Below are 25,085 nucleotides of genomic sequence, written 5' to 3' on the forward strand. Positions count from 1 at the left end.
ATGAGCTACCAAGCCATGAAAAAACATGGAGGTAACTTAAAAGTATATTATACTGAGTGAAAGAAGCCAATCTGAAATGGCAGCATACTGTATGATTCCAACTATATAACATTCTGGAAAAAGCAAAAAGGTGACCACAGTGTTTGCCAAGGGTTAGAGGGGAGGGAGAGAGGTGAATAGGCAGAACACAATGATTTTTAGGGCAGTGAAACTACTCTGTATGATACTATACTGGGGGATAAATGTCATTATACATTTGTCAAAACCTATAGAAGGTACAACACCAAGAGTGAACCATAATATAAACTATGGACTTTGCGTGATAATGATCTGTCAATGTTTGTTCATCTGTTGTAACAAAGGTTCTACTCTGGTGCAGGATGTTGATGGTGGGAGAGGCTGTGCTTGTGTGGGGGAAGGGAGTATATAGGAATCCTCTACTTTCTGCTCGATTTTGCTGTGAACCCTAAAACTACCCTAAAAAATGAAATCTATTTTAAAAAATCAACTGCTTTCTTACCCTAAGAGTAAAGGCTACTGTTTAGCCTTAGAAGGAGATAAGTTTCTGATCGCAAGTTTTTTCAAGCAAGTCCCATAAGAGTTGTTTGCCTGATAATGAGAGCTAGCTCATTGATAAAAATCAGATTAAAAATTAACTTCCCACTTAATCCTCTTTCAAATAGTCTCAGGATAGCTCTCATTAACTGAGAGCTGGAGGGTGGACAAAGGATAATGGCCAGTAAGTAAGTCTTCTGGCTTAAAATTTCACAACTATACCAGCTCCTTAACTGTGGTTATTTGTGCATGAAACTTACTGAAAAAATAATAGAAGAAATTCCTACTAGATTTTTGAGGGAACCCCAAGACTAGCTTATAATAGCCTGTGACTGATAAATATCAACACTGTACTTGGACCCCAGCTTGCACAAACAGGAAGTAGAATGATGAAGCTGTGCATTCCCCAAAGTCATCCTTTCCAATGCCCCCCTCAGCTGTGGTCCTAAAGGAAGAAGGACCGGTGTAGTAGAGGCTATGATGTATGATCCAGATCCCCTTTAGGACTGAAGGACAATTCTTGAGCTGCTGAGAGTGTTCTCACCTGTCAGTCTTGTCTGGGAAATTGCTGAAGAGAAATACTTCACCGAAGGACACACCACCTTTCCTGAAGACAGCCTACAACCAATGACTTGTTGACACAGGTATGTAAAGTCCCAGTCTTCTCAGCTAAGCTCAAATCTACTCTAAGGGGCCAATCCAGTTTCAGACGTCCCCATGGTTGGCTGAAGCCTTTGCTGGGACCGTACCACAGCCTGGTGTATCCCTCTGCTTAATATTCCTCTCTTCTCTGTCTTTACAGTCAATGATCCCTAGAGCACTCTTTAATAAAATTCCTGTGTGCTCATCTCAGCCTCAGAGACTGCTTCCCAAGGAACTTAATCTTCAAAAACTAGGAAGAGACTTTATAGGGCAAAGGCTAGGGCAATTGGAAGCCCAAACATAGGAATTCGTCCACTGTTGCAGCAGCAGGATATCCTCACTCTTGTCAGTAGCTACCTGTATTTCCTTTATACCCTTTTCTGTATAGAAATGTGTATCTTTTTCCTAAAAGCTGAAAAGAAATCATATCGACATTTTTGCCTTTGGTTTGAAGTAACCTTCTATATAATATGGAACACTGATACAACATGGTCTAGAAAAGATATGCAGAAACTTATGTTATTTTTATAAAAATGGACAAAATGTTACCCGATTAGAATTTATTATTGTCATATAATAATTTAAACTATGGATACTATATTCCTTCTTCATTTGGGGAGACCAGTTGTTTTAAAAGAGGGCCTCCTTTATGTTATCTTTTATCATTGGAAATAACATGTCATTCAACAATCAAAAATGCTTATAAAATCTTTTTTAAACACTATCATATAAATGTTGGGAGCATATGAGTTACCTTTTAGTTCACAGGTCATAGAACCATGAGAAGCTATGTACAAATCTGATGCGGAGAATATGTGTCCTCCAAATACGTTGATTTTGGACAAGTTAGCAAGGTGAGCTATTGATATTGTCCCTTTTGGAGAGGGATGTGTGTTCTTCCAGGGATGTTTAAGTGCTCAAAGTGGTGGATGTGGTAGATAAAGCTTTGGCCCTTCTTAATAATGGAATCTAGAAATTTAGTTGTGTATTTTTTCCTGCCTAGATAGAAAATTTCATTTTCAAGTCTTCCTTGCAGGAACATGTGGTCATATGATTAAGTCATGTTCAGTGTGCTGTAAGTGAAAGTTTGGTATTGGGTTTCCAGAAAATCTCCTTAAAGAGTCTCAGTCATCCCCAAGGTCTGCTCCCTTTGTCCTCTGCCTCTTTCTTCAAACCTATAACTCAGACATGATGACTGGAGCTGAGACCATTCATCTTACATCTTGGACCCAGAAGATGGATGTCAGAGTTAAGATAGTGAAGCAAACAAACAAAAAAAACAGGATACAGGGTAGCTGATTAATGAGGAGCCATAATATCAACCCTGTCCTGCCTACCTCTATACTTCTTTTGCATGTAAAAGAAACAATGTTCTATTTTATTAAAGCCATCACTATTTTGGACTTTTCCACTATATACAGCTGCACTCAATCTAAATTGATATAGAACTCCAGTGGTGTAATCCTAAAATAGCCTTTTGACCTGTCATCACTCTTCCTAGGGAAGGTGAGGGGTGTGCTGCCTAGTGGCCTCCATAGTTACCAGGTACACTAAGCTTCACAGGAGATGAATTAGGCTCGAGAACTTCTAGCTTCTTATGGTATTATGGTCCATCCTCATCCACACTATTTCTAAAAGAAATTCCATGAAATTTTATAGTGAAGCAAGTTTCCTTTTATATTAGTAGAGAACATTTACTGGACAATAACATTTTGACATTTACTGGCAATTTGTGTGATGGAGAACAAAATTACATCATTCATTACTTTTCTATTGCCACTGTAATAAATTACCACAAACTAAGTGGCTTAAAACAACACAAATCTATTCTCTTACAGTTCTAGAGACCCAGGTATCCCAAATGAGTCTTACAAGACTAAAATCAAGATGTCAGCAGAGCTGGTTCCTTCTGGTGGCTCCAGAGGGGAGAATCTGTTCCTTGTCTCTTCCAGCTTCTAGAGGCAGCTGGTATTCCTTGGCTTGTGGCCACATCACTTCAACTTCTGCTTCTGTTGTCACATTTCCTTCTCCTCCAACTCTGACTCCTTCTGTGTCCCTCTCATAAGGATCATTGTGATTACATCAGGCCCACTTGGACAATCCAGGATAATCTCTTCATCTCAAGATCCTTAATTTAATCAAATCTGTGAATTAGCTTTTGCCATATAAATTATCGGGGGTTCCACAGTTCCAAGGTTTAGGATGTAGACACATTTGGGAGGCTGACTCCACTTACATAGACATCTTGATTAGAAATCATTCAGGAAAGGTGTTTTTCTAATTTAAAAGCAACAGAAATTGTTACATATGGTTACAGTTAGATATGGTTGCCTTTAAAAAAGTCAGCTTCCATAAATCAAAAACTACTATTAAAATGTTTAAAGGCAAAAACAAACTGTTTGCTGAAAATATAGCAGGCAAGGTGACAAAAGTATAATATATTCTATATATGCACTATAAAAATTTTTAAAATAATAAGAAAATCACTGACTCCAATATTTTCATAAACAGTTAATCGTGCAAGAACAATTCACAAATGATAAAACACCCCCCCAAATCTGTTCATCCTCATTAAGCATAAAATTCCATAATAAATGGAAAGCTTTACTTTTAGAAATATGATGATCATAACAAGACATTACTAATGGTAAGAGTGCAGTTAACCAAATCTGGATGCTTTCATAACTTGCCCCTAGAAATATATGCTGGTCTTCCTTGGAAGTTATGTAGCACTAAGTAACAAGAGTGCTAAAAATGTTCATATGTTCTACTCAGTAATACCACTTTTGGGAAGTCATCCAAAATGCAGCAGAGCAAAAATGCTTATCTTTATGTGAAAAATTAGAAAAACCTAAACATCCTACAATAGGAAAATGACTAAATGAATAGTGCTGTAATTATAAGATAGAATATTATTCAGCTATTTAAATGGATGCTACTGGAAAGTATTTTTTCCTAATTCACTTGGAGAAACACCTATGGTAAGGGCAGGGAGAGCAATCTTACAAGGCAGCTGAGCAGCAGCTAAAAATCTGCTCAGAAGTCAGGAGAACATGCCTCCCCTGGACCTGATCTTTCTGAGTTTCCTTTCAAACCATTATGTGTGAAAATTTAGGTATATAGTTATCTGAGTTTATTAACACTGACTCCAATTAGCATTAAAGGGATAAACAGGCCCAAAATTCAGTCAGTTACCGTTGATATGGCTCTACCAGATGTTAGAATATGAAATGCTGCACTTCTGAACTGGTTGGTGAATGGCAGCTAGTTGCTGCCCTGACCTGAGCCCTTGAGTACTCCCTGCATCCCTGGCCCCCTGGGATCCTTCCTTGGGACCTATCATTTTGGGATCTCTTCATTACTGAACAACTGAAATGACTGGCACAATTGGGCCTTCAGGAAGCTGCTGGAGATATATATGTATATATATTTCATTTCAGGACAAACTTCTCCCAAATTCTTTCTTTGACCTTACTCCAAAATAAAACTAAGTCCATTTCCTTTGCTTTGAATTACTATTTACTTCATTTGCATGTTCTTTTTCTCATAAAGCCATGTAAATAAGGAGAGGATTCTACCGCTAAGACAAATGCGAGTGGAGCATGCGCAGTGCAGCTCTGATAAAGCTTTGTTTGGTCCAATTCCCACTGTGCTCTTAGCTACTTTCACTTTTGTAGTTAAAAGGATGTGAATTTTCCAAGTTTCTGCCTGCTTTCTATGCCTGTTTTTCACTATTGTTCCCATTGGTTTGGCTGATCGTCACAGTTTCTCCCAGATTGACTAATTTAATACTGCGATTCCTACTAACTAGCTTTCATGCCTTCCCACTTTCTGCAAAATAGATCCCCTCTGTGCAGAATATCATCTATTGAACAAGGGGTATGGGAAAGCAAAATAAAAAGTTGTATATTCAACATTGTCATAACTATGCAAAATTAATGTGTTAGACTGGGTGCTCCAAAAAGCAGACTCCAAAACAGGATAAAATATGCAAGGATTAGATTAGAGGAAACACCTGTGAGAAAAAAAATGCCAGGAAGAACTATTAGACCACAAAGCAAGTGTGATCCTGAGTGACTGCAGGAAATAGGTTGGGTGGAAGGATCCTAGAGTGCTGTGTACCACAAGAAGGTTTGGCAAGGCTCTAGGGGAGTTCTTAAGTGAAAGTAGGTCATTAGAAGTATCCTGTGTCCCTCAGAAATGGACCTACCTTGGTATTTCTGTTGTGCTCAGTCATTGGCTGGGAAGCAGAGCCTCATGGCACAAATAAGGTGATAAATCTCAGCGTGCAGAACCTGGGGCTTTTGGTCAATTACACCCTTATATTTGGAAATCTACAAGGTATGCCACCTTTCTTTTCCATGTAAACCCCCTAGTCCCTCCTGGAAGAACAAGTTCATGGCTTCAGACCCTAACATTTTGCTGAGATCTAAAGCTGTAGGCTCATCAAGACATGTGGACATCCACAAAAGTAAAAGAGAAAACAATTTGCAAAGCAATGATGCATCCATAAATTGGTTCATGACACAAGCAATGAGATAAACATACATATGGCACAAAAATATGAGCATATACAAATATAGTTCCTGGGATATAAGAGAAGTCAACTCTCTCCCTGCCCATGCAATACAAATAATACAAATAAACAAGATATAGGCACTCTATACTTCTTGTCTGAGTGGGAGGAAAGAAAGGAAAATACATTTATCAGGATCCTGGTTTAGTGCCAGTCACTGTGGTAAGTGGTTTCACATTTGTTAAGCTTAAAATGTATGTTACTATTTTTGTCTCTTATTGAATACCCATAACAAGGTTCCAGGTAAGTGTGATTATTCCTGCTTTACAGAGGAAATAATGGGTTTCAAGGAGTAATTGATTCAAAGTTAAGTAACTTGTCTAAGGACACACATCTAGTAAATAACAGAACCACAATACATTTCAAGTTCACCAATACAGAAGTAAGGGGAGAAGGGTGTTTTCGGGTGTTGTCTATATATACATTTTTTATTGCAAGGAATTTTTTTCCCTAAAGCAACTTCAGTCTTCTAATTTTTGCAGCTGAGTGTATTTTATACTGTTTTTTTGGATCAACCCTATCCACCTCACAGTATGGGATTGATTCTGTCACCAAACATACACTTTAAAGAGCCAAGGGGAAGAGTTCAGTAGCAAGTCAGCATCCTTGCCCATCTCAGGTTCTCAGTTGTGGTGCCAATGACTATGATCCTTTTCTGTATCCCACTTTCAGTAAGTGGCCCCTGCCTTGTTTACCTGTCCAGCCCTCTAGTCTTGTTGTGACTACTTTGACCCCTTCCAGTCTTTTGGAGGGTTACAGCTCTTTCCCTGAAGGACAGGCCCAATGGCTGGACCCTTTTTTAGATCTCCTGTTCTCAGGCCTCTAATTCTTCCTGCCCTTTACTTCTGTGGCCTGTTTGTGAAGCTGATCCATCCTTGTGAATTTTCTGGAATTCAGACCTTTAATCTATTACATTTCTCTGCTAATCAAAGCTTTGTTATGACACTTCTGAGTCTCATTCTCTATGCAACAGTGACTACCATTAGCAAATACACATTTTCAAGTGGTTCCACTATCATTATGTTTTGGCTTATTAACACAGGGCTTCCTGGTATGCATCTTGTCCAAATGAAAACCCATCTTTGGGTCAGAAATAATTATAGATATAATTTACTGATCACTTTATATATGTTAGCTCAGTTAACCAACATAAAAGATAGATATTATTACATCTGTGTTCTACAGAACAGGAAAAATTGAGATATGGAGCAGATTTGGTTCTCTGGAAGCAGACATCAAAATAGATTAGGGATCAACACCTGTGAAAGAAAGGGGGTATAAGGAAGATTGGGCAGAGAAAGAAGTCAAACTGTGATATAAGCCTGACATAACCTTGGCTGACTGAACTGGAAGCTCTGGGTCAAGTATTGCCCATCGACATCCCATGTGGAGTCACAATGGCCAACCCTTTATACACTTTCCTTGCTCCATCACTGGATGCAGGCTGTCATGGGAAAGCATGACCTTGGACAAGGGAAATCTCAGCTGAGCAGACCTTGAAGGAGCATACACCTGGATACAGTCTGCTGACTGCATTCCCCAATAGCTAAGAGCAAATATGTCCTTGAAAAAGGATCTGAGTGGTACGTCTGTGTCTACCACAGACTCTAAGAATGTAAGAAATATATGAAAGAGTCCACATGACTATACTTTGTAGTCCACAGCTAGTAAGTGGCAAAGATTTGACACTAAGTCTTTTGTGGCTCAAAAGTCCATGATCCCCACTAATTTATAATTGGTTTCCAAATATTCACCCAAACTAGTTGTATCAGAATCACTTTTAAAATAGGAATTTCTTTAAAATATGAATATTTGGCCTCAATCCTGTGAGATTCTAATTCAGTAGATGTGAGTGAGATCCAAGAATTCCACCTAGTTAATAAAAAGTGCCCAGGCTGGTTCAAAGGTACAGTCATATATAGAAATTATTGCTATCATTGATGAGGAGAGGATGCCAAGTAGAAGAATGGAAATGGTTTTAAACACTGTACTACATTTCTGATAGAAGTCACCCAATGAGTTTTGGAGTGTTAAAAAAATTCAGAATCAAGATTCATCCCCTGGGCTGATGTTATCTAAAGTCAGTGGCAAGACCACACCAGGACCCTGCGTCTTATTTTGTGATTGCTGTTTCTCTGATCACCCTTGGGTAAAAATATTGAAGAAAGCACAGCTGCTTCATGGTTCATGAAAGCAACTGCATCTGTAAGTGAACTGAAGAATTTGCCCTGTAAGTAGCTCCAAAGATGTTTGCAAAATGAATTTGAAGATTCCAAATTCTATTTTGCTTTTTGTCTTTAACTATAAAATCGGAGATAGGTTCATGTTTTTGAAATTGTTTCTAAAATACGATGCAATTACTTTTTAGGATGTAGTAAATTCTTCAAATTTGCACATTTAAATAAAAGTATAATTTTCTGATCAAACAGTACATAATTATAATGGGACAAGTGTCAAGATAGAAGCTTAATTACTAGATGAGGTAAAAATTTAAAGCAAAATTGATTTGTTGCTGAGCTAACAAACTTTTGAGCCAGGCTTCTTTCAATTCTTCTTTACCAGAATGAAGATAGGAGTCAGATTCTGACTGAGGATTCTGTCTACAGTGGGGCTCTAAGGACTCCAGCTCTGGAGGGACAAAGGACCAGTCATGCTGATAAAAGTCACAAAATAGATACCTTTTAAAAAATACATTAGATGTTACATAAGTTTTTTCCCCCAAATTTATCTAATTAGCACAGGCATTTTTATATGAAAGAATCCTTAGAATAGTGAATCATGAAGGTTTTATGCTGAGATAAACAACATTTATAGGACTTCTTTCTGGTTTGGGATAATATCCTGAGATCCTTGGCCTTGTGGTTTGTGGCTTTGACTTCTGAGACCATTTTAAAGGGACAATGAGCCTTAACTTGGCTGGTATATGTCATTTGCATGGGAAAGAAAGTTGTGTAAATATTACATAAATACTGTAATATTTGCAGGATGTTTACTCCAGTAATGGAAGTTCTGGAAGTAATGGAAGTTCTGGAAGTAATGGAAGTTCTAAGAAGCTATGTGTAGTCGCTCTGTATTACAATGTGGTGGTTGAAATGCCTGAATATTTATGTCCCAACACTGAAGGCTGATATGAGGAAATTACAGTGCTGGTTGAGCCCTTTAAAATCAGGAAGAGTGACTTTTCATCTTTGTTCCTCCAACCATTGCACGGTGTTTATCTGAATCAGTGAATACAGGATAACTGTTTTTTAACCTTATATACTTAAAACCATTGAAATTTGGCCTTGGAAGAAAATCACCAGCCTCTGAGAGAAAGACTTACAAAATCAACTTCTGTCAATGACCACATATGTCACAAATCTAGATTTTTCATTTGGAATCTCAAATGGGTGAATTTAATTAGCTTCTGTGATTAGAAGCTAAGCTAATTATTACAAGTGGCCTTGGAGAAAACAGTCCCACATTGATCCTGTCTGATCTTGAACTTTTCCATTTCTTCCTTTATTGTTTCTATTCTATTTAATCCAGATAATAACCACGTGAAGAATGTTGAAAATGGAAGTTTTCTTTAATTGATATTCAAGGTGTTATTCAGCTTGGAACTTTATTATTTAGAGAGAACATGTAGCCAGTACTCATGATGATCTCGTCCCATTGATATTTATCTACAGACTAAAGACAGTTGCCTTTCCTTCATCTGTTGAGGAAAGGCTTCCCGTCACTCACTTTCTCCATAACCTCAGGAGAATCTTCACTGGTTTAATAAGCATTCTCATCTTATAATGACATGATTTTGGGGAAGGTAAATCTAAAATCTCTTACATAAAAGAAGTTTCATAATCACAAGTTGTGGAAAGCGGGGAAATGTATACTTACCATAAGTACTTTTTACCATGAATTTCCTGACCTTGATTTGATTAAAATCTCAACCTAAAGATTTCAACAATATAAATTTCTTTAGAGTTTAGTTGTTCATTCACTGAAGTTTGAATGAGAAAAACCTAAATGTGGGGCAAAAAGGGTGGTATGGAAGGAGAAGTTAAGGACTGCGCTGCTTAATGGATCAGAGCATTTGAAAGTGAATAGCCAATTTGACAAGAAGCAAAACCCACACAACAGAGTACCGCCTAGTCTTTCTGTTCATTTTGTTTCATAGACTACTTGGGCTCTTCTTACTGTTCTCTCCCACCTCCTCTCTCTTCTCTATTTATTTTATAGATGTCATTGGAGTAGGTAACCTGCTCCAACTCTGAAGAATTCAGGGGAGGAAGGGAAGCTTTCTACTTGAGTATCTGTGATATAAACAGGAAATGAAGACATCACCTACCATGCCTGGAATCAGGAAATTGCTTTGGGTCCTCTTTCTAATTCCACTTGTAGGCATCTGGAGTATCAATGGTAAGGCACTGACTTCTTATATTTCTCAGCGGGGGTTGGAGGCAATGCTTTCCCTTGCTGATTGTAGTAGGATGTAGTGTTTATGTCAAGTGGATAATGGTAGATGAAACCAAGTAGTTAGACTTGCTCACTGAAGACATTATAGGACATAAACCAAATTAGAAAACAGTACTTAAGTCACAGTTTGGCTGGTTTTCTTAAAAACACAGATGGTAAGAAAAGAGAATTGTGCAAACATTATAAATAGTTCAGTAGAAATTTATCCCTCCTACTAGCAAAAATGTTCTGGATGTCATACAGATGGTGAATAAATAGCTTGTTCTTTCCAAACTGAAGCTAGAGGAGTGTTGAGGTACTCAGGTGGGTAGGTTAGGTGTTAGATAACTGGAATTATATCTGATTCCATGGTTACTCTGGAATAATGTGGCTAAAGAAAATCTCGCTACTTGCTTCATGGGGAACATGCCTTGAGAATACTGAATGAGACAATGCTGAGAAATATGGGATCGGAACATTCTGTCTCAGCTTCTAGTATGATGAAAAAGAATGTTCCTACTTGGGTGTCATGATATAGAAAACAACTTGGATTCTGCATAGACAATGTTTGGCCACTTTTGCAAAGACTTTATGCAGGCAAAAAAGTGATGAGTTCACTTGCTCCCTTACGTGGTCACAGATGCCCGCATATTGTAAAGGGGGAAGGGCTATAAAAAGCTAGCAGAAGTTTCTGATTTCCTGGTTTCAAATACCTTGCCTTATTATCCCCACAAGCACACATACTCTTAAATTTTTCAAATCAGAAAATATGGTCACTGAAATCCTGTAAATGTCATCTTCAATTCTGAAGCTGTGTGGTTTGGAATGTCTTTGTGATGCCAGGATGGCATGCAACCAGGTGCAAAACAAAAATCCCCTTCATTTAAGCGTTTTTATGTTTCTAAGTATTTGGTATTATGTTGATGAGGTGTAGGATGGCTGACTGGATTTTTCACTTTAGCTAGAACTGAAGTCAAATATTATTAAACAGAAATCATACCAGTCTGAAGAATATATAAACTATTCTCTGTGAAATGAAGTAAGAGAACATGCAGTGCTGCATCACACTGGGAGTATGGTACAACTGTTCCTCCTCTCAATGTGCTTTACAAAAACAGACTTGGGTGTTAGAATTGGGTTCATTGACTGGCCCTGCCACTTACTGTGTGACCTTGGTTTAGTTTCTTATCCTCTCTTATCCTTAGTTTCCTCTTTTGTAAAATAGAAATAATAATAATTGTACCTAAATTATGGGGCTTCTGTGAAGACTACAAATACAGTCGATAAAGTGCCTGGCATAGTAAGTGCACATAATAAAAGCTTGAAAAACATTAATGGTATTTTTGCTAATATTCTTTACACCAAGGAACCCACACAATATTCAATTAAGTGGGAAGCAAGTTTTAACATTATCATTTAAAATAGTTGAGGTTTTGAAGCTAAAATAAAATGAATACATGAAATATATTGTACAATATATTTAGCCCAAAGTATAGTGACATGAATTATTTGAAAAATGAAACGGAATGCCTTAGATAAAGTACTGGCCAGGTATCTTATCCAGCAGTTTTTGGATTGTAGCATTACTTGAATTAAATTAGGAAGAGAGGTTGGTGAGATTTCCCGTGATTTGCTTACTGAATTCTTTACACTGGCACAAACTGTTTAAAAATAATTTTTAAAGATTTTTTCCTTTCCACTTCAAAGCAATGTGAAGTCTGTGTGCCTCTTCCCAGGAATGAGGCTGCATCCGTAATAAGGTTGTAAAAAATGGTAAAGTTCTCTACAAACTTCCAGCTTAAGGTCTTTCTTTATAATGAAATTACGCTTGCTTGCCTTTTGTGTTTCTCAAAAAAAAATTAGGGGGAACTCTGTCCCTTTGTATCTAGCATATACTTTCTGTCTGGATGAAAGTAATAAAAGTTTCAGCACCTACACATGGAGAGATTCTTCTGGCAAGAACTAGGCTGCAGGTGGAGATGGCCCATGTCCGTCACCTGCCTCATCCCCAATGAGCAGCTCCAGCTGAGAGGTCCTGGGACATTGTTCAGCTGAGCATCAACGAAGGATCCCAGCTTCAAGCAGCCAGGAGCACTGCAGTTATCTCTGGCTATAGCAGAGATTATATACGATCCTGAATAAAGGCAGGAGGAAATCTCTGATCACTGCTTATTGTAATAAAAAATCATCCTAATCTGGTCTAGTACCAGAGGCCACTGACAGTTTGGTGCCTTTGAAAACACAGTGGTTGGGGCCAAGTCTCCATGTGGGTCTTGTGTGTGTTCTCTTTCTCCTTTATGGTGGTAGTTCAGTGTGATCCGTGGATCCATACTCCACATTCCTCCCATATTCTGTTTCTCCACCATGAACAGGCTATATCCTTGGGTCAGAGAAGAAACACTGGGGCAAAAGCGCTCTGAATCTGTCTCTCATTCCTTCATATTCTGGTTTTGTAACACAGTGTCTTTATCAGGCTTATTTCTCTGGCTCTACTTATTTGTTCTTATTGAAGTATGCACATTGTATGCCAGAGATAGAGCTCTGCTTCTGGCAAATGCCTGTGTATTGTTATTACAAAAATGCCTGTCATAAGATAGGACTGCCTTTTACGTAAATGTCTAGAAATACATTCTGCAGCTACAGGATTTCCTGGATTGAGGTATGAAAAGACCAGTTCTTGTGTTGATCACAGCCTTGAATAGACTTTCCTAACATTGAGGTCTTTAGTTAATTATTGCTTCCTCTGTTCCACTATCAAAATTTCCTCTATTGTAATGTTGAAGTTAAACAGTTTATCCTGATTCACTGGGACTTTCCTACTTAATTTCCATCATTTGTGAGTTTCACCTTTACTTAGAGTTCAGAATTTTTTGAAAGAAAAATGTTCACAGGCATTTGTAATCAGGTCCAAAAATGAAATCAACATTTTTCTTTGTTCCTTGGAGGCACAGTGGTGGAGCAGATAAGATCAGGGACTCTAGATTACTAGATTACTCTCCCATCGCTGCCATTTACTGGTTCTGTGACTATAGCCTCTCTGGTTCTCTTTCCTCATCTAAACAATGGGGACAATAATGATATCGAACTTATAGGGTTGTTGTGAGTATTGAGTGAATTAATTCTGTAAAACTCTTAGGACAGTGACTGAAGTTTATTAGCTAAACTTACATAGTAAGTGCTGTGTAAGTTTAGCTAATAATGTTTTAGGTTTTTTTTCCCTTTTAGTCCCAAACTTAATTAACTTGATAGTCCCCTTAAAGTAGTATTGGGAGATCATCTCTCATTTGGGGTTGACAAAAGTTGTCTATAAACAACTCTTGATATCATTATCTCCCATCACCCCCATCACCAAGAAATGAGAACAGAGTTGGGAGTCATGAGGCTTGAGTTACTTTGTGTCAGTGAATTGTTGTATCACAAGCAATTTGCTTCACTTTTCCAATTTTCTTCACTCCCTTACCTAAAATAAGCTCAGTATTTTCCACCTTTCCGGTGTCCTCTCATGGTTATGGACTCTGATCTCCATGCTTATCTCCATGGAAGAAATTACTTGTGTGCCTGTGTCTGTGTGTACACATGCAGGGAATCATGTTAGTATGCTCAGAATCTAAACATGTACAACGTGAGGTTCACTTTGAACACAGTCCAGGCGAGCGATAGAGGGGCCATCTAGGCAGTCATAGGGAAACATTAGGTTTAGCTGGTAGAGCTCTTTAACTCCTTTTCTCCTCCCTGATAACTACATTTATCTTATAAGCATAATCTGGAACTTGCATGTATCACAAACAGCCCATTGTCCAGAAGTGGCTATAAGGAAGGCTGGGACACTTAGATTCTACCTGGGTCGTGATGGCCCCATTTCTTTTTCTTCTGGGGTATTAGGAGAATTAATATTGGGGGACAATTGGCAGTTTCTGCCCACATAGGTAATGTTAGGTATCTTCTAGGGCTTTGAAAATGCCAATGAATCTCAGTGTGATCTCTGTAGTAGAATGGATTAGGAAGGTGAGGAAGTATCTGGAAAAGAAGTAGAGATGGACTTTCCTCGTGTCCTTCCAACAACACATAACCCACGGTTACTCTGAGCATCACATGTAACCACTCAAACACTGAAGGCAACATTTAGAAATACTCATGTTGGTTTCTTATAAAATGCCAAAGGCTCTCTTGAATGTTACTGTCCACAGCTTCCAAGGTATGTTCTAGGCTTTTCTTGACCTGATTTTCTTCCTAAAGTCACTGTGAGGAAGGTGGAAGGCCTAGCATCTCTGAAGGACAGACCCACCTATACCAGACAGTCTTCCCTACCCAGAACTATCCCCTAAATTGTCAACATGAATCATTTTTCTTTAGGGTCTGTTGAACTGGGTAAAAACCTTTGCTATTCCAGAGAGATAATTACACATTGGCCAACGAACTCTCCACCGGAAACTCATCCTTATCAAATAGGACAGGCAGAACTCTGAAGGATTGGAGTGAATCTTCTGGTCTGAGGAGACAAAGGCATGACCAGTAGGGTAGAACTGCAGGGTGATATTTGTCATTGGGTGGAAATGTAATGAAGAAGTACTCAGAGAAAGCTTGAGAAAGTACCAAAAAGCAAAGGATTTTTACTTCCTAGCTTTGACCAAGACTAGCCTTCTTCATTAGTATAATTCTCAAGAATTTCATGTCTCATATAAAAGGACTTTTTTCTGTGGGATATAACACCTTTTCTATCTCTATTATATTCATTTGGCTGGTGAATATACCACATCACTGATCCATGATCACATCACTGCTCATCCCCAAAAGAAGTTGGAAGTAACTGTTCAGAGCAGAGGCACTTGGGGCAGACCTTCTGGGTTTCCATCTTGTCTCTGCCTCCCATAGGCCTTGCACCCTTGGACAATTACTCAACTGCTGTGTTGCTTCCCTAAATTCACCCTATCCAAAAAATAGTAATGCCTGGCATTTATTATTATTTGTTGTGAATGAACCACAGTGCTAACAACTCTTCCTATGTGTTCCCATGCACTTTCACAACTATTCTACCAGAAAAGAACTTGTGGTTTGGTAACCAGACCTGGGTTCAAGTCCTGGTCCTGTCTCTGCCTCCAGCCAGCTGGTGATCTTGAGTAAGTGGCTTAGCTTCTCTAATATTTGGTTTCTCCCACTTAAGATAAAGATAATAGTAGTAACTACCTGATAGAACTGCTGTGAAGATCAAAGGAAACAATATATGTATTGTACGTAGAAGTGCATAGCACATAATAAGAATTCAAAAAATATTAGTCATATCCCTATTTTCCTCCTGTCGGGAGCACCTAGGATGGGTTTACAGTACTCTGATAATGCGAAATATGCTGCAATTGTGAGCAAGTGGCAATCAATATGAAGCAGTGATTCTGGAGGTTACCTTCCAAATGTGACTTAAACTATCTGACCTGATGATCACTAAAGCTCTCTGCTTGTACTATTCTTTAATATCTCAAGGAAATGAAATGACATAGGTACTTTAGATGCTTTGCTAACTGTTAGACAAAGCTATAGCCAATACTAGAATGACTATATCAAGACAAAAAAATTTCAGAATTATCCCAGACTATATAAAAGCCAGAGATATATGGCTTAAAGTCTTAGATTGCTCAGTACTACTGGATTAAATAGATAGTCTTCAAAATATTCTCCAAAATAGTCATATCACATTATGAGAAATTCTAGCCCTAGAAGAAATTGTTTTAAAATGTGCTCTAAAGGGACTTCCCTGCAGGTCCAGTGGTTCAGAATTTGCACTTCCACTGCAGGGGGCACGGGTTCGATCCCTGGTCACGGAACTAAGACCCCTCATGCCACGCGGTGCAGCCAAAAAAAAAATTTATTTAAAAAATGTGCTCTATAAATACCATGTGAAAGCAAAATTAAAGAAAGGTTTCACATACCATTTTTAGAAGATTTTAAAGAGAAAATAGTGATAGAAGATGAATGTGAAAATTCTCTCTATTCATTTCATGGTCTTTGTTTTTTTCTTTTCTAAAAAAATTAAATTAAATTAATTTTTTTATACAGCAGATTCTTATTAGTTATCTATTTTATACATATTAGTGTACATATGTCAATGCCAATCTCCCAATTCATCCCACCACCACCACCACCCTCCCCGCTATCCCCTCTTGGTGTCCACATGTTTGTTCTCCACACCTATGTCTCTACCTCTGCCCTGAAAACCAGTTCATCTGCACAATTTTTCCAGACTCCACATACATGCGTTAATATACGATATTTATTTTTCCCTTTCTGACCCACCTCACTCTGTATGACAGTCTCTAGGTCTATCCACATCTCTACAAATGACCCAATTTTGTTCCTTTTTATAGCTGGGTAATATTCCATTGTATATATGTACCACATCTTCTTTGTCCATTTGTCTGTCGATTGGCTTTTAGGTTTTTAGTAGTTAGTAAGTTTCACAAATTACTTACTCCCTTCAGCTCCTGATGTTATTTACACCAGCAGCTACACTTGTTAAGCTGGAAGGTACTGGACCATGCAGTTTTTTGTGGTCAGCACACCTTTCTGATTGGCTGATTTGGGTATCTGGATGACCATGGAGTGTCACTTCTTAAATATTTTGAATATCACCCCTGAATGGACATAAATCAGACCCTTACACATTGCATACTCGTAAGGTCTAGTTTTTCTTTAGTGGTTAAGTTATAACCACTAAAGGGTATGTTGAGATACATACATCCTTCACCTCAATGTCTTTAGTCCACATACCTAAGGACTCAGCTGTGTCTGCTCTGTGTCTTAGTGCACAGAGAGCATTAGAGTGTGAACAGGAGATCTTTCTCTTCATGAAGCTCTCTCTTTTCAGTCTCATGTTTTCTCACTTTCATACCTTTTCTAAGGCCATTTCCTTTTGTCATCCCATCAAGAAGGTCGTAGACAAGATCAGAAGAAAGATGCATAAACACATATTTACTCATAACAGAGTGCTGCATGTCACACAAAGTAGCATGGGACATTTGGTAGGAGAAACATCAAGTGGATGTGGGTTGCTGGAGTGTGTGTGTGGGGGGACTGTCAAGTTTGCATAAAGAGGCAGGGGCAAAATGCCATTTGATGAAGTCTGGACATTTTCCTGCAGGCACTGAAGAATCTCTGAAGGATTTTAGGCAAAAAAGTCTTGCAGTTGGATTTTCGTCTGAAGAATGTAAACTGTGGGACTTCCCTGGTGGCGCAGTGGTTGGGAATCTGCCTGTCAGTGCAAGGGACACGGATTTGAGCCCTGGTCCGGGAAGATCCCCCATGCCACAGAGCAACTAAGCCCATGGGCCATACTATTGAGCCTGCGCTCTAGAGCCTGCAAGCCACAACTACTGAGCCCACGCACCACAACTAATGAAGCCCGCGTGCCTAGAGCCTGTGCTCTGCAACAAGAGAAGCCACCACAATGAGAAGCCTGGGCGCCACAACGAAACAGTAGCCCCCAATTGCCACAACTAGAGAAGGCCCACGCACAGCAATGAAGACCCAAAGCAGCCAAAAATAAATAAAAATAAAAAATAATCTTAAAAAAAAAAGAATGTAAACTGTGACAGTGATGTGGAGAATGAATTGGGGTGTGAGGAGGGGAACAAGGCCAAATTCGGAATGTAGAAGACTGGTTGGTAAGCTGTGACAATAATCCTCATGAAGTAGAATGAGACCCAAATTAAGGCAGTAGCATGAAAACAAACTTGAATGATATTTTGGATGCTGAATTAACTTAACGTGGTGGCTGATGGAGTGGGGTAAGAGACAAAGATGGCACCCAGGTTCTGGTCCATGTGATTAGGTAGATAATGGTATTTTATACTGTGATAATGGGAGGAGGACCAGATCTGCCCTGGAGTGGGGTTTGGGACAGTAGGAGATTCAACCTCCTCCTTGAAGCATTTCCTGATAACCCAGACAGAAAGGCTCTCTCCCTCTTGGAGATTTGACAACTCTGAGAGATTGTATCTTGTTCAATCTTTTAAAAAAGAAAAAAATCTTATGGGAAAATTGAAGAGCCAAGTGAGCCTCTTTCTGCATCCCCTTTGCACTAGAATCTGTCCCATAACGAAATAGTCATGAACAGTGGGATGTCCACCCCCCTCCCTGGGTGTGGGCAATAAGGGGGAATATTGTCTGTACAGAGTTTTAAAGCAGATAAAAGTTGGTCTACTTTTAATGATCACCATGTACCAGCAATTCTGAAAAATATCAGTGATAAAATGTTCCCCATCCCCAAATATTTTGGTCTAAGTTCTAAATAATGACCATGGTTACTGCTAAATTTTAATAATATGTATGTAAGTTTCAAATTAGCACATTTTCAGTACTTCCCCTTTAAGAAACATTGCATCTACCTGAAAGTTAACTCAGAGAACTTCAAATTCAGCTATATGTGTTCACTTCAAGAGCAAATTCATAAATGTTCAGAATCACATGAGCTTGCTCTAGGCATAGTTTGTGTCTCCAACCCCTGTGGTACTACATATTTCTACATTTAAACAGTAGATTTTAAATAACAATAATACCACAGTGATTAGAGAGACAAAGGAACAGAATGTGTGTTGTTTCATTTCTTTCATTCCATACAACCATTTTGAATATTTATTTGTTTAAAATTTAAAACAGTGAAACAGAATACAAACTGTGAGATACAATTGTTTTCTCATGCATGAACTAAAGTTTATATCTGAACTGTTTTATTGATTAATATCTTTATAATTTATAATCTTTAAAGTGTTGTTTTAAAATTAAAGAATGGATCAAGAAAATAAAACTTTACATTAGTGATACATTTCAGTAATGGTCTAAATTATGTCTTTTATAGAATTTCAGTTTTAATAAAATTTGCTTATTAATTACTGGAAAATTACTTACATAAACTACAATATCAGGGTTTAACTAAAGGATCCAAGTTCACATTGTTTAGATAGATATAAAATTATTACATAAATAGCTGTGCATTTTTCCCTTTTTCTATTCTATTATTATTTTTCAAACATTTTTTAACTTGCATCATTTTATATTTTTCTTTTCTTTTCTTTTTTTATAAATTTATTTATTTTGGGCTGTGTTGGGTCTTCATTGCTGTGCGCAGGCTTTCTCTAGTTGCGGCGAGCAGGGGCTACTCTTTGTTGTGGTGCACAGGCTTCTCATTGTGGGGCTTCTTTTGTTGCGGCGTACAGGCTCTAGGCGTGTGAGCTTCAGTAGTTGTGGCACGAGGGCTCAGTAGTTGTGGCTCATGGGCTCTAGAGCGCAGGCTCAGTAGTGTGGCACACAGGCTTCGTTGCTCCATGACATGTGGGATCTTCCCAGACCAGGACTTGAACCCATGTCCCCTGCATTGGCAGGCGAATTCTTAACCACTGCGCCACCAGGGAAGTCCAACTTGCACCATTTTATACATGAAGTTTAATGAAAACAATATTCACTATGTTTCTTTCCTGGGCATTTTATTATTTGTTTCATTTCATGATTATTTCTGAATATTTTTCCATATAGAAAAAATGGTTGTTAAAAATCATGCACTCTGGGCATCAACTATGCTAGGTACACCCTAGTCATGGAATATACATTCTGTAATAATGCAGCAGTGGTTTTCATGAGAATTTTATTTATTTATTTATTTAATTAAAAAAAATTTTTTGGCTGCATTGGGTCTTCATTGTTGTGCACAGGTTTTCTCTAGTTGCAGCAAGCGGGGACTACTCTTCGCTGTGGTTTGCAAGCTTCTCATTGTGGTGGCTTCTCTTGTTGCAGAGCATGGGCTCTAGGCGTGTAGGCTTCACTAGTTGTGGCTCACAGGCTTAGCTGCTCTGCAGCATGTGGGATCTTCCCGGACCAGGGATCGAACCCGTGTCCCCCTGCATTGGCAGGCAGATGCTTAACTACTGTGCCACCAGGGGAACCTGAGAATTTTTAAAAGGAGAGGCTTCCTAAACCTATAGTACTTAAAAAGGGATACTTTATCGTATGACAGCCTGAAGATGGAAGAGGTTTCATCATTCACTGCATGCATTTATTTTAATTATTTTTAGCATTGAAAATTCCCCACCATTAGATATAAATGTTTGAGAAAACAGCAGGAACAACAAAACTAAAGTTGACAGATAAATCCCAGCCAAAAGCAACTGTGATCTTCATTCCTTTTCAGATGTTTCTTTGACAAGACAAACCCCTTGGGGACAGCTTTGGATAACCTGAGTGTCATAAGATGATTATACGTAATTTGGGACAAGCAACAAAAGTGTCAACATGCTTGTCAGATGGAAAATTAGAATTCTATCATTTACCTCAGTGCATCGTTCCTGTACTACAAGCATCAGTTTTAGTTTCACGCAGGTAGGCAGTGTTAATATCTTCTTTGTACAAAGGGGTAGCACTCTTGATGACTTTTAATGCCTGTTCACAAGCCTCCATCCATTCTTTCCTCCACTCGAGAAAAATTCCTATGCTAGTCAATGTGACAGCCAATGATCTTCATCCTGCTGATAAGAACACACAAGAACCACAGTGATGTTTCTATTATCCCATTGCAAGTCAGTGATGTGGTCAGGACTAACAGCTAGCTCTTCTCCCCTCCTAACCCACTTTGTACACTCCTCCCAAACATGTAGTCGTGGAATCCTTGAACTAACCAGGATGTTCAACAATGCTATTAGCATTGGGTGACAGCCCAGTGGCTAAATGGAAAGGTAATATATTGTAATAGAGAGACTTAGAGAAGTGGTTTTATAGCATCAGTTGTACACTGAGGGAGGTGAAGTTGTATATGTGTTTGTGTGTAGGAAAGGATGGTGGGTAAGACTTTTCCTGTTTTTGTAGTCCAGTCCTTTCATCTTATTTTTTTTAAATTGAGGGCTGGTGAGGCTGGGTGACTATCTCAACATCACACAATCTGTTAGCATTTGAACAACTCTAATCAACTGAAAATTCTCATTTTTAGCTATTTACATGAACTTTATAAATATTCCCAAAGAATCAGGCTCTGTATTTTCTCATGGTGGATAAGCAAAGTTTAAACTTCTCCCCCCTAATGCTTATTCCATTTATACTGAAACGACTAGTGGTCTGCATATCAGTATTTTCATAAAACCACAATCCAAGTGTATATCAATTCCCTGAATCTGCCATGAGATTCCTGAACAGTCTGCGTTTGCCCTTCAATTTCCCCAGACTTAAGGTACCCCCACCTTGTTCCATTCACTGCTCTGATTATCAAAGAGCTACTCACTCACTAAGGTTCAGCTCAAATACAAACTTTCCATTCAGCCTTGCCCCATAGTCCCAGGCAAAGTTAATCCTCGGCACACCCAAGCAACGTCTGCACCTTCTTATAGTGTTATTTCATTCTTCCATCTGTCAAGCTCTCTATTTCCCATTAGAAGGCAAGCCCCTTCAAGGGAGGTACCTTATCTTATTTTTCCCTATACTGCCTAATAACTAACTAATATACAAGGTCCCGCTGAGCCTTCCTTTCAGCTCAGTTAAACTAGGAGAAAAAAGAGTGGTAGATAGTAAATTTATTACAGAAAAGTGGTCTTGTTAGTTAAGCTTGCCTCACCAATTAAATGGTAAGCTCTTCGAGGTCAAAAAGGTCTTTGCCTGGGCTCCCCTGGTGGCGCAGTGGTTGAGAGTCCGCCTGCTGATGCAGGGGACACGGGTTCGTGCCCCAGTCCGGGAAGGTCCCACATGCCGCGGAGCGGCTGGGCCCGTGAGCCATGGCCGCCGAGCCTGCACATCTGGAGCCTGTGCTCCACAACGAGAGAGGCCACAACAGTGAGAGGCCCACGTACTGCAAAAAAAAAAAAAAAAAAAAAAAAAAAAAAAAAAATTCTTCCAACATACAAAAGCCCAGGACCAGATGGCTTCACAGGCCAATTCTATCAAACATTTAGAGAAAAGCTAACACCTATCTTTCTCAAACTCTTCCAAAATATAGCAGAGGGAGGAACACTCCCAAACTCATTCTACGAGGCCACCATCACTCTGATACCAAAACCAGACAAAGTTATCACAAAGAAAGAAAACTACAGGCCAATATCACTGATGAACATAGATGCAAAACTCCTCAACAAAATGCTAGCAAACAGAATCTAACAGCACATTAAAAGGATCATACACTATGATCAAGTGGGGTTTATCCCAGGAATGCAAGAATTCTTCAATATATGCAAATCAATCAACATGATACACCATATTAATAAATTGAAGTAGAAAACCCATCTGATCATCTCAATAGATGCAGAGAAAGCTTTCGACAAAATTCAACACTATTTATGATAAAAACTCTCCAGAAAGTGAGCATAGAGGGAAAGTACCTCAACATAATAAAGGCCATGTATGAAAAACCCACTGCCAACGTTGTCCTCAATGGTGAAAAACTGAAACCATTTCCAGTAAGATCAGGAAAAAGACAAAGTTGCCCACTCTCACCACTCTTATTCAACATAGTTTTGGAAGTTTTAGCCACAGCAATCAGAGAAGAAAAAGAAATAAAAGGAATCCAAATTGGAAAAGAAGAAGTAAAGCTGTCACTGTTTGCAGATGACATGATACTATACATAGAGAATCCTAAAGATGCTACTAGAAAACTACTAGAGCTAATCAATGAACTTGGTAAAGTAGCAGGATACAAAATTAATGCACAGAAATCTCTTGCATTCCTATACACTAATGAAAATTCTGAAAATGAAATTAAGAAAACACTCCCATTTACCATTGCAACACAAAGAATAAAATATCTAGGAATAAACCTACCTAAGGAGACAAAGACTTGTATGCAGAAAACTATAGGACACTGAATAAAGAAATTAAAGATGATACAAATAGTTGGAGAGATATACCATGTTCTTGGATTGGAAGAATCAACATTGTGAAAATCACTATACTACCCAAAGCAATCTACAGATTCAATGCAATCCCTGTCAAACTACCACTGGCATTTTTCACAGAACTAGAACAAAAAATTTCACAATTTGTATGGAAACACAAAAGACCCCGTATAGCAAAAGCAATCTTGAGAAAGAAAAACGGAGCTGGAGGGATCAGGCTCCCTGACTTCAGACTATACTACAAAGCTACAGTAATCAAGACAGTATGGTACTGGCACAGAAACAGAAATATAGATCAATGGAACAGGATAGAAAGCCCAGAGATTAAACCCATGCACATATGGTCCCCTTATCTTTGATAAAGGATGCAAGAATATACAGTGGAGAAAAGACAGCCTCTTCAATAAGTGGTGCTGGGAAAAATGGACATGTAAAAGAATGAAATGAGAACACTCCCTAACGCCATACACAAAAATAAACTCAAAATGGATTAAAGATCTAAATGTGAGGCCAGAGACCATCAAAGTCTTAGAGGAAAATATAGGCAGAACACTCTATGACATAAATCACAGCAAGATCCTTTTTGACCCACCTCCTAGAGAAATGGAAATAAAAACAAAAATAAACAAATGGAACCTAATGAAACTTCAAAGCTTTTGCACAGCAAAGGAAACCATAAACAAGACCAAAAGACAACCCTCAGAATGGGAGAAGATATTTGCAAATGAAGCAACTGACAAAGGATTAACCTCCAATATTTACAAGCAGCTCATGCAGCTCAACATTAAAAAATCAAACAACCCAATCCAAAAATGGGCAGAAGACCTAAATAGACATTTCTCCAAAGAAGATATACAGATTGCCAACAGACGTATGGAAGAATGCTCAACATCATTAATCATTAGAGAAATGCAAATCAAAACTACAATGTGATATCATCTTACACCAGTCAGAATGGCCATCATCAAAAAATCTAGAAACAATAAATGCTGGAGAGGGTGTGGAGAAAAGGGAACTCTCTTGCACTGTTGGCGGGAATGTAAATCGATACAGCCACTATGGAGAACAGTATGGATGTTCCTTAAGAAATTAAATATATATCTACCATATGACCCAGCAATCCCACTACTGGGCATATACCCTGAGAAAACCATAATTCAAAAAGAGTCATGTACCAAAACGTTCATTGCAGCTCTATTTACAATAGCCAGGACATGGAAGCAACCGAAGTGTCCATCAACAGATGAATGGATAAAGAAGATGTGCCACATATATACAATGGAATGTTAGCCATAAAAAGGAATGAAACTGAGTTATTTGTAGTGAGGTGGATGGGCCTAGAGACTGTCAAACAAAGTGAAGTAAGTCAGAAAGAGAAAAACAAATACCGCATGCTAACACATATATATGGAATCTAAAAAAAAAAAAAAAAAAAAAAAAGGTCATGAAGAACCTAGGGGCAAATGGGAATAAAGATGCAGACCTATTAGAGAATAGACTTGAGGATACGGGGAAGAAGAAGGGTAAGCTGGGACAAAGTGAGAGAGTGGCATGGACATATATACACTATGAAATATAAAATAGATAGTTAGTGGGAAGCAGCTGCATAACACAGGGAGATCAACTCGGTGCTTTGTGACCACCTAGAGAGGTAGGATAGGGAGGGTGTGAGGGAGGGAGACGCAAGAGGGACGAGATATGGGGACATATGTATATGTATAACTGATTCACTTTGTTATAAAGCAGAAACTAACACACCATTGTAAAGGAATTACACTTCAATAAAAATGTTAAAAAAATCATATATCTGATGAGGGACTAGTACCCAGAATATAAAGAATTCTTTCAGCTCAGAAACAAACAGACAAGCAACCCAATTAAAAAATGGGCAAATAGTTGAATGGACATTTCTTCAAAAAAGATATATAAATGGTTAATAAACATAGGAAATAATGCTCAATGTAATTAGTTATTATGGGGATGCAAATTAAAACCACAATGAAATATCACTTCACACCCACGGGGGA

The 25,085-nt window shown here is 38.5% G+C and overlaps 1 protein-coding gene across 1 annotated transcript in view; it reads left to right on the forward strand.

The window, feature by feature from the left end:
• Positions 1-1,142: 1,142 nt before the first annotated feature.
• Positions 1,143-25,085, forward strand: part of BTLA (B and T lymphocyte associated) — a gene marked incomplete at its 3' end in the record, with an annotated part of 34,743 nt that continues 10,800 nt past the window's right edge. Inside the window, exons 1-2 of the mRNA XM_082655317.1 lie at positions 1,143-1,199; positions 9,992-10,176. Of these exons, the coding sequence (XP_082511443.1) occupies positions 10,084-10,176 (93 nt within the window). The 5' untranslated portion in view covers positions 1,143-1,199; positions 9,992-10,083. The remainder of the gene's footprint in view (positions 1,200-9,991; positions 10,177-25,085) is intronic.

Source organism: Grampus griseus, assembly GCF_964374135.1.
Source record: "Grampus griseus genome assembly, chromosome: 5".
NCBI lineage: Eukaryota > Metazoa > Chordata > Mammalia > Artiodactyla > Delphinidae > Grampus > Grampus griseus.